This window comes from Rosa chinensis, chromosome 4 (assembly GCF_002994745.2).
Source record: "Rosa chinensis cultivar Old Blush chromosome 4, RchiOBHm-V2, whole genome shotgun sequence".
NCBI classification, from domain to species: Eukaryota; Viridiplantae; Streptophyta; class Magnoliopsida; order Rosales; family Rosaceae; genus Rosa; species Rosa chinensis.
Genome location: NC_037091.1, coordinates 33432050 through 33441933, shown reverse-complemented (window position 1 = coordinate 33441933; position 9884 = coordinate 33432050). Strand labels below are relative to the sequence as shown.

Below are 9884 nucleotides of genomic sequence, written 5' to 3'. Positions count from 1 at the left end.
CCTTCTTAAGGATTGGAGCTATGCATGGTTGTTAACTCTTGTAAAGACAACCAAGTGGAGGATATAATTTGGTTAGTGTGTGATTAACTTAATGCTGCTTAAATCATCAATAGTTTAGTTCTGCATGGATCCTAATATCCAGTAACGTAATCTATAGGCAATTGACTATGTCAATTCATTACCAAAATAGTTGGAGGTATACGTACCTCATAAGTCCATTCTACATATGGTTGTTATATAGAAATCAATGCAATCCATATATGGGGCCTTTTCTCTTTGTTTTCTTTGGAGTTGCTATCCACCCATTAGTGGATGGGAGCCCTCCTTAATTGAGGATTCAAGGGAATGTAGATATACCGATCAATCACCAAACACGACTGGAATGCAGATACATCAGTCACCGAACTCGACTGGGTAAGGAGGGAGTGCACATACAGCTAATCGCCTTAATACTCTGCTTATAAGTCACCATACATCAATCACCGAACTCGACTGGGTAAGGAGGGAGTGCACACACAGCTAATCGCCTTAATACTCTGCTTAGTCACCATACATCAATCACCGAACTCGACTGGACAACATACAACTAATCGCTTTAATACTCTGCTTAGTGCTTAGTCAAGAGATGTGTATATGTGCGGCAAGCACAAATAGAAAAATATATGCATTCAATATTAAAGGGATATTTCAAACAAATTATGAAGGTACAATAATACTCGTCTTGCTTGTTAAGCTTCCTTAATTAGTTAGTGTATATATATTCAAGGACCATTTTGTAGGGCACACAGACTCGAAACAATCCCCATATAAGTGGACTTAGCAAGAGTTGGTTTAGCTTTCCTAATCAAAAAATCAATACTAGTCAATTGGAATAATAGACATATGAAGATTTTTTTTTATTTTTTTTTTATTTTTTATTTTTTATTTTAATAAAGATGATCAAAGGGTTTTACTCATGCCCCCATGGTGACTCAAACTCATGACTTCGTACATAGGTAATGGAATAATAGACATATGAAGATTCTTCATTTCCAAATGCATGAGATTAAAACAAACGTTACGGAATGAGTTTTTGTTGTACTTTTCTTCCTGCAATTTATTTCTGAGATGATCTTTTATGGCCGTACATGAAGAGGACACCTAATTGCTAGCTACCTACTGCATTAGTCCACTCTAAATTTGAAAAATAAGTACAAGCATGCACTGTTTCTCAATTTGTAACAAATATTCAAAAGAAAACCTACTACAAAAATAATAATTAACATTGCAAATTAATTTGAGGGTTAATCGATCCACTCTGTAATCTTTATATGTAAATGGACTCCCAACTTCTTTAGGGTCCCATATATAAGATAAGCTTGCTGTTAAACAATGGTAGAGGAACTAGCTCAATCCAATAATGGTACAATTATTAATCACATACTCGATATATTAAGTCACCTTTATTCCCTGGTTAAGTCATAAGCTGACATGCATATGTGGAACTCAAGGTCAAGTCCTTTATATAGAGAACTAATTAAGCTCCAAGTGCGAATTAAGCAGCTCATAAACCTCTCTCTATCTCTAGCTAGCTATGCCTGTCTCTCTCTCTGCCATAAGCATGTTCAAAATTATGTTCTTGGCGGTGGAAATTTTATTCTTCTCAAGCATATTATTAGCAAAAGCTTCTCCTTCACAATCCCATTTCTCCAAATTTTCTAGATCATCCGGAGGACTTTCCCATAAAGAAGCCATTTTATCTCTCTGCGCACATACCCCTCACCGAGCAACTTGTGAATCCACTCTCCTCTCCTGCTCCTCCTCATCATCATCTACAAGAGGCTCTGATCATCTCCCTCATACTCTAGAAGGTGCCTTTGTCCAGTCGGTCCATTCCACCGTTGCGAAAGCTCAGCACGCTCGAGCTCTCGCCTATAATCTCACTATTTCCCACCGCCAAAATGCCGATCATGATGTTCACTTCCCTGGTCGCGGTGTGAATGACTGCCTTGAGCTTCTCGATGATGCTATAGATATGCTCGACAATGTCATGATGACATCGTTGTCAAAACCTAACGATGACGACGTTCACACCTGGCTTAGTGCAGCTCTTACTAACCAAGAAACTTGTCTAGAGAGCCTCGAGAAAGACAAGTTCCAGACAGAGAAAAACATTATGGATGTCACGGCTCAAAATCTGAGCCAATACATAAGCAACTCCCTAGCACTTTTTGTGCTTACCATGGGTAGTAGCAGTGTCTCCTTCGCTAGTAGTTCGGAGCATTTACCTCGAGACACTGAGTCAAAGTCAAAGGAAGCTAAAAATGCAAACCCTAATAGAAGACTATTGGCATCGGACAGCAGTTTTCCGACGTGGGTCCCGGCCTCAGAGAGGAAGCTTCTAGAAGCTTCTGTTGGGGAGATAGAAGCAGATGCTGTGGTGGCTCAGGATGGGAGTGGGACGCACAAGAGCATTGGTGAGGCAGTGAAGGGGTTGCTGCTAATTGGATCCTTGGAGAGTAGTGGTACTAGTACTGGGGGGAGATCTGTGATTTACGTAAAAGCTGGGACATACCACGAGTACATAAACATACCCACGAAGCAAAAGAACGTGATGTTGATTGGTGATGGAGTGGGGAAAACGATCATTGTGGGCAACAGGAACTCAGACGATGGCTGGACAACTTATAAGTCTGCTACTGTGGGTAAGAACTAACAGACCCACTAACGATCCCCCCTCATATATAATTACTATTGTTACTAGTTAAAGATTAACTGTCAAAAATCTATCATTTAGTTTGTTACTGGGTGTAAGTAACAATGAACAAAGATAAAAGCAAAAAATTCTCACCACGTTCATGTGCATATATCATATACGTTATATACATACAACTGTTATATATGTTGATCATTCAATACTCTATTTAGAACAATTCTTAGGTTCACAATTTGGGTGAATAAGCATATTCACCATCTCTTGCGATTAAGGCATAATTTCTTTATAATTTTATAATCCGACCATTCATGTTGTATAATATAATACAAAGATTAGCTCTGTAAAAAAAAAAAAAATTAAATTGAAGACCTTTTAGTTATTCATTTCTATGAAATACATGAACAGTTCATTATAATAGTAGTAAGCGTTGTTAGAACCATCTAATGCAAGAGAGGGTGAACCTAAGAATTGTTTCTGAAAAAGAATCATTCTTAAACGGACAGTTACTAGTTTTTTTTTTTTTTTGAGAATTTTTTAGTTACCAGTTTGCAGTAAAGACATAGAAAATAGGTTCACTTTTAACTTATTGTTCGATCATTTCACTTGTGATTAATAAATCGGAACTATTCATATTTTTAAACGTCATCATCTTAACAAAAAATTAATCAGATAGAAAATCTTGCAGTAGTTAATCATGTATAATAAGTTGATAACTAATACATATATTTTAACATGATGATGCTTTGAGCCTTAAATAGTGCATGCTTTCCTGTACGTACCCCTTCAGGAAAAGTCACCACCATATATATATGACGTAACTAGGTACATTAAAATATTTTATTTTATTTTGGATGATATAGAACATAAGAAGTGTTGTATCCTTTCAACTTCGATTTGTTAGGTATCATAATAATGACATAACACTTCTGATGGACTTGTGACTCGTTTTGCAGCTGCTATGGGTGATGGGTTCATCGCTCGTGATATAACATTTGTGAACGATGCCGGCCCTTCCAAGCACCAAGCAGTCGCACTTCGAGTCGGTGCCGACAAATCAGTCGTCCACCGATGTTCCATCATAGGCTACCAGGACACCCTCTACACTCACTCCAAGCGACAGTTCTACCGAGAAACCGACATCTATGGAACCGTCGACTTCATCTTCGGCAACTCAGCCGTGGTTTTCCAAACTTGCAACATCCACCCCCGAAAACCGCCCTCCAGCGGGCTCAAGAACTTTGTCACAGCTCAAGGCCGAAGCAGCCCTAATCAGAACACAGGTATTTCAATCCACAACTGTAAGATAGCGGCGGCATCAGACCTCTTCCCGGTGAGATCCAGCTACGAGACGTATCTTGGGAGACCGTGGCAGCAGTATTCGAGAACGATCATCATGCAGTCTTTCATGGATGACTCGATAAATCGAGCAGGGTGGTCTCCTTGGTCTGGTGGGTCTGCACTTAACACATTGTACTATGGAGAGTACATGAATTCTGGGTCTGGGGCATCAACCTCAGGAAGGGTTAAATGGGGTGGATATCATGCATCACTTACGTCCACTCAAGCAGAGGCATTCACAGTTGGGGGTTTCATATCTGGGAATCTTTGGCTGCCTTCCACTGGGGTGTCTTTTAGTTCTGGACTAATTGGATAAGTTTGTATATCTATGCTCTACTTTTATTTAAGGTTTGTATTTGATTAGCTAGGGAACAAAAGGGTAACCTAGCTAGCTTGGCTTGTCGGCTCTTGGTGTTTTGGGCTTCGTTCCTGGCCTTGAAACAAAAAACAAAAGAAGGCAACTCTTCATGTTCAAGTACTCATTGCTTGTGATATTTAATCATGTTAATTTCCCTTTTCAGTTAAATTCACTACTTCTCTATGTAAATTTTAGTTCATTGATGTTATAATCCATATTAGTTGATTATTACAGACGTGTCATTTAGTAAAACTCGTAAAAATTTCTTTGGTATTAGCTACATATTATGCTGTTGATGTTGGTTAGAAATCATTAAATGGGATAAGAGAATCAAGGTTTTAATGACTACTGAAAGCATAATGTATAACTAAAACATAAAGCCACAATATCAAACATGAACAAAATGAATACATGATATTAACATGAATTAAGAATAAGAATTAAAAAATGATTAATTTCAGTTTATCCCCCTGAGGTTTGGGGGTGTCATCATTTCACCTCCTGTACTTTCAATTTTAAATTTTTACCCCCTAAACTTTTCAATTTCAATCAGCCTTGTCTAATTTCTACTATTCCGTCCAAATTGGACGTTAAGTTTGACTTTTGAGGGCTAAAATGGTCATTCCAACATAAAAAATTTAAAAAAATAAAAAAATTTATTTTTTTCTGTTTTTTAGTTTTTTTTTTTTTCGGTTTCTTCGCTTTTTTTTTTTTGTTTCTTCGTTTTTTTTTTGTTTTTTTTGTTTTTTCTGTTTCTTCGTTTTATTTATTTATTTATTATTTTTTTATTTTATTTTTTCTTCAACCTATACACCACAAGTTATAATAGGTTTATGAAAACAAAAAAAATACTCTAGGTAGTTGAAAGCCGCTCGAGGGTCTACGATATTTGTGACATATCTCCGATAAAGTGAAGAATTTAGGATATATCCCCAATAAAGTGAAGAAATATTTGTAAAAAATAATTTTACACTTTATCTGTAAATAAATATCTGTAAAAAATGATTTTACACAGATATTTCTTCACTTTATTGGGAATATACAGATATTTATAGATAAAGTGTAAAATCATTTTTTACAGATATTTCTTCACTTTATTGGGTTTAGGGCACTTTATTGCGGATATATCATAAAATTCTTCAATTTATTGGAGATATATCACAAATATCGTAGACCAAAAATGATTTTACACAGATATTTCTTCACTTTATTGGGGATATACAGATATTTATTTGCAGATAAAGTGTAAAATTATTTTTTTACAAATATTTCTTCACTTTATTGGGGATATATCCTAAAATTCTTCACTTTATCAGAGATATATCACAAATATCATAGACTAGCGAGCGGCTTTCAACCACGTAGAGTATTTTTTTGTTTTTATAAACCTATTATAACTTGTGGTGTATAGGTTGAAGAAAAAATAAAAAAAAATAAAAAAAAAGAAGAAACAGAAAAAATTAAATAAATTATTTTTTTAATTTTTAATTTTTTATGTTGAAATGACCATTTCAGCCCTCAAAAGTCAAACTTAACGTCCAATTTGGACGGAATAGTAGAAATTGGACACGGTTGATTGAAATTGAAAAGTTTAGGAGGTAAAAATTCAAAATTGAAAGTACAGAGGGTGAAATGATAACACCCCCAAATCTCAGGAGGGTAAACTGAAATTAATCCATTAAAAAATAACAGATGATCATGAACCCTAACTTGAAAAGGCTATATTCAACCATATATTCAACCATACGTTGACCTCTCTATAAGGCAATGTTCTGAACTATAAGTGAATATAAGAGAGCAGAAGCACAAGCACATAGAGGTTTAATGTACAATCAAAGTACCTTCTACAAAAGGTAAATCGGCTGGTTAATCTAATTGAATCCATAGACTCAAATATTACATTATGATCTTGCTTGATTACAAAACATTAAGTGCATGGCTATTGAAACATGAATTCATTCTGTTTTAATTTGTTTTCAATTTGAAATTCTTAGCAATTGTAGTAAGAAGAGAGGCTTGGATCGGGCAGAATTTTATTTAAGCATTCTTTGTAAGACTAAAACTTGCATATTCATATATTACTAAGGATAAATACTGCAATCAATATTGCCTTGCAAATTATAAACTTGCATGAATTTGTATGTATACTATCAGTTAATACCTGGCGGCTATTAATGTCTAATTAGGCGTGAATTAAGTGTTAAGTCCAATAACTACTATTTCTTCCTATGCATTCTCATATCATTATGGTGCCAATGCCAAACACCCGTACGTAAATGACAACAAATACATATACTTGATAAACTAACCATTCTCTAATTTAATTTAAAGAAATGACATTAATTGCATTATGAATTGAACGGATAGACGGTTTAAGGATGATGTTTGAATTTTGACAAAGCTGCGAGCTCTAAAACAAGCTAAAAGAAAGTCGCCAACGTCGCCAATTCGAAGATGACGCGTGTGCGATTTCCGAAGCGGGTAAAAATGTCTTTTGCATAAGAAGGAAAGGGCAGCCCTCCAACAGTGACTTAAAGCTAACACAAAGCATCACTTGAGAAGAAATTAAGTAATCAAATCATAGATTTAGATTAGATTAGAAAAAGCAGGAGATAGAGAAGGTTCCTTCCTCATCATCAGACAAGAAGGTAACGGAACCATGTGCATTCATGTGGTGGTTGGCCCTTCGCGGGTCCATAAACGCACTTCTCCAACCTCTATTGCTTGAAAATGAAAGCAACATATTATGGCAAAGATAGCACTTGTATCACACGCGACCCATTCCTTTATTAGGGCATTAGGGTTTCTCATTCCATCATTTTATCGATTTTATATCATTTCAAGATAAATGTTCTACTCGTGTGGTACATTATAGTAGCGCAGATTTTGGAAATGCTGTAAAAAAAATAATTTAACGCTTCAAAAATCTGATTTAATATATACATACTCTAAATCCTAACTGAAATGCATTGAGATATATAAGTTACACATTCATTTTGCATATAGGAGACCTTTCTTTAATCATAACTCGCGTGATTCCCACGCTCGTTAGTGGAGATATAGAAACATATGGAACGACGCCTTTATATAAAGTTAGGACCAATTAAAGTTGAATTAGATTATTCAACTAATTATCCATCTAACTTTGATTCTAAAACTCTAAATTCTCCGTAAGCCATCCATTTTCAATCCCCAACTGATAATCTATTCCACCATTCTTCATTATATCCTTCCATTAATGTCCTTACTAATCACATGAACTACTTTAACTTTGAGCCTTTGAGCTCATGCCTTCTGTCCCAGCAAAAATCAAACAAGAGGACCCTCTGTCAGAATGAAAATCTCAACTTCCAATCTCCTAAAAAAGAAGTGATTTCTGTCAGAGCTAACTGTTTGTACTAGGATTTCAACTACATTAAGATCCCCACCACATGCAACTGTAAACCACACAAATACCAAAACCCTAATTTTTTCACCCTCGCCTTCTCAATCCTAACTATGAGGACCAGTACTACTACCACCTCAAGTGGTATCACCCTAAGCACTAAGTCATGTAGAATCAAGTTTGCTCGTAGATTTCTCCGATCCCTTGCGGAAATCAAAAAGCAGAAGCGATCCAGTGCATCATCAAGCGAGGAGGAAATCTGTAAGCGGAGCAAGAGGATAAAGATGGCAGCTTATTCCTCCATGGCTCGTGCGGTTGGGCCACGGATGAATTGGAGCAGAGCTCTTCTTTTCAAGCTGCGGAACCGGGTGAGTTACCCTAGGTTGGTGAAGAAAAAGAAAAGGGTTACTGTGAGAAGTAACAAGGTCCCCAGATCAAAGAGTTCAGTTCATATTGACAGAGGCAACAAGCTTCGAAAGCTAGTTCCTGGCGGTAAATCCATGGATTACATCTGCTTATTGGAAGAAACTGCTCATTACATAACATGCCTTAACACACAGGTGAAGGTCATGCAGGCCATAGCTGATAATCTCTCTAAATGAGCATGCATAGTAGAAAGAAGTGTTCTGGAAGCAAAAAGAGGAAACAAAGAAGAAAGCGATATATCCAGATCGATGATATACAGGTGTGGTAATTGAGTATATTAACCTTGTAAATTACTTTGCTTTAATTACTGCATACAAATACTCGGACATATATTTCTTCCTTAAGGCAGGTTAAAGCCTTAAAGGATGCTGATGGTTAACCTGCCTTAAAGGATGCTGATGGTTGTAACTAATTAAGCCAAAGACCTATGTATGTAGATGAGTTTTTCTGTGTATAAACTCTGGTAGCAAGGACACACACACACACACACAGATATATATATATATATATATATGTATGTATTTATAGAATATACATATTATCGTTATGAGTCTCTGTATGTCTGATCTCTTATGCATATCTGCACGCGCATTATGGTAGTTTTCTATCCGTTAATGATATGATCTTTACTCAATCAAACGGGTTGCGGAAAGGATGAAAATTATATGATCTTTACTCAATTGAAAGTTGGTGGATTGTAAACATAATTTTTTGTCTTTTTGATAGAAATGTACTGTAATAGTTGTAATCCGTTGTGTTTTTCCAATTTTGCAAGTTGTTGAAAAAACTTGCGCATGCACAAATATACCTATATTGTTGTTTAGGTAATTCAATTTTAAGGCATGGTTGTTTCGGAAATTCTTTTCGATAGTTTGGTGAAAGGAAAATATACCATTTAAAGGCTTTTAACTCGACCAAATTGATATAAGTGTCCATCTCATTAAACAATGTCCATGGAAAGGAAAGGAGGAAAATTATATGATCTTTACTCAATTGAAAGTTCGTGGATTGTAAACATAATTTTTTGGTATTTTTTAGGAAGGAAAATATACTGTAATAGTTGTAATCTGTTGTGTTTTTCTAATTTTGCAAGTTGTTGAATTTTTCACATCTTTTACCTAAAAAAAGTAAACCCTAGTATTTGAGTAGAGAGTGGCGGTGGATTCTTCCGATTGCCTAGCAGTGGTGAGGCTATTCGTCATGGGATTGAGGCGATGAGGGCGCTGGTAGTTTCTTTGCCCGTGCTTCTCTTTAGCATTGGCCGGTGTGGAGCAGATCTGAGTTGATGTTCGTCTTCGACCTTAGATTGGTGCTGCATTTGGTCCAACATATGGGATTTGAAGGTTTTTCTGTTTGATCGTCTGCTGTGGCGATGGTGTAGGCCACTAGATGTCGACACGGTGATTTTGCTGATAGTGATGGGGACAGCCATATTGTTTGCCGAGGATCGTGTCACCTGGATGGGTTGTCGGTGATGGCGCGATCTGGGATGGTGACACTGCTGGGCATGTTGATTCAAGACGTTAGGCTGTTGGAGGTGCCTGGTTTGAGCGTTTTTCATTCGCCTATCGTGTAACAATCAACATGATCATCAAATATGGGAAATATTTACATTATAGTTTATTGTACCTTGGGGATTATGATCTAGCTAAGAATCTTATAGTTCTAGGTCACCCAAAATC

The 9884-nt window shown here is 36.3% G+C and overlaps 2 protein-coding genes across 2 annotated transcripts; both read left to right on the top strand.

Moving 5' to 3' along the window:
• The first annotated feature begins 1485 nt into the window (after positions 1-1485).
• On the top strand, positions 1486-4619 carry LOC112201124 (pectinesterase). The gene is made up of 2 exons (XM_024342140.2): positions 1486-2684; positions 3649-4619. Exons 1-2 carry the CDS (start codon positions 1574-1576, stop codon positions 4347-4349), a joined length of 1812 nt encoding a protein of 603 aa, XP_024197908.1. The 5' UTR covers positions 1486-1573; the 3' UTR covers positions 4350-4619.
• Positions 4620-7566: 2947 nt separating this feature from the next.
• LOC112198070 (transcription factor IBH1) lies at positions 7567-8660 on the top strand. Its single transcript, XM_024339088.2, has one exon. It carries the CDS (start codon positions 7890-7892, stop codon positions 8376-8378), a length of 489 nt encoding a protein of 162 aa, XP_024194856.1. The 5' UTR covers positions 7567-7889; the 3' UTR covers positions 8379-8660.
• The last annotated feature ends 1224 nt before the right edge of the window (positions 8661-9884 follow it).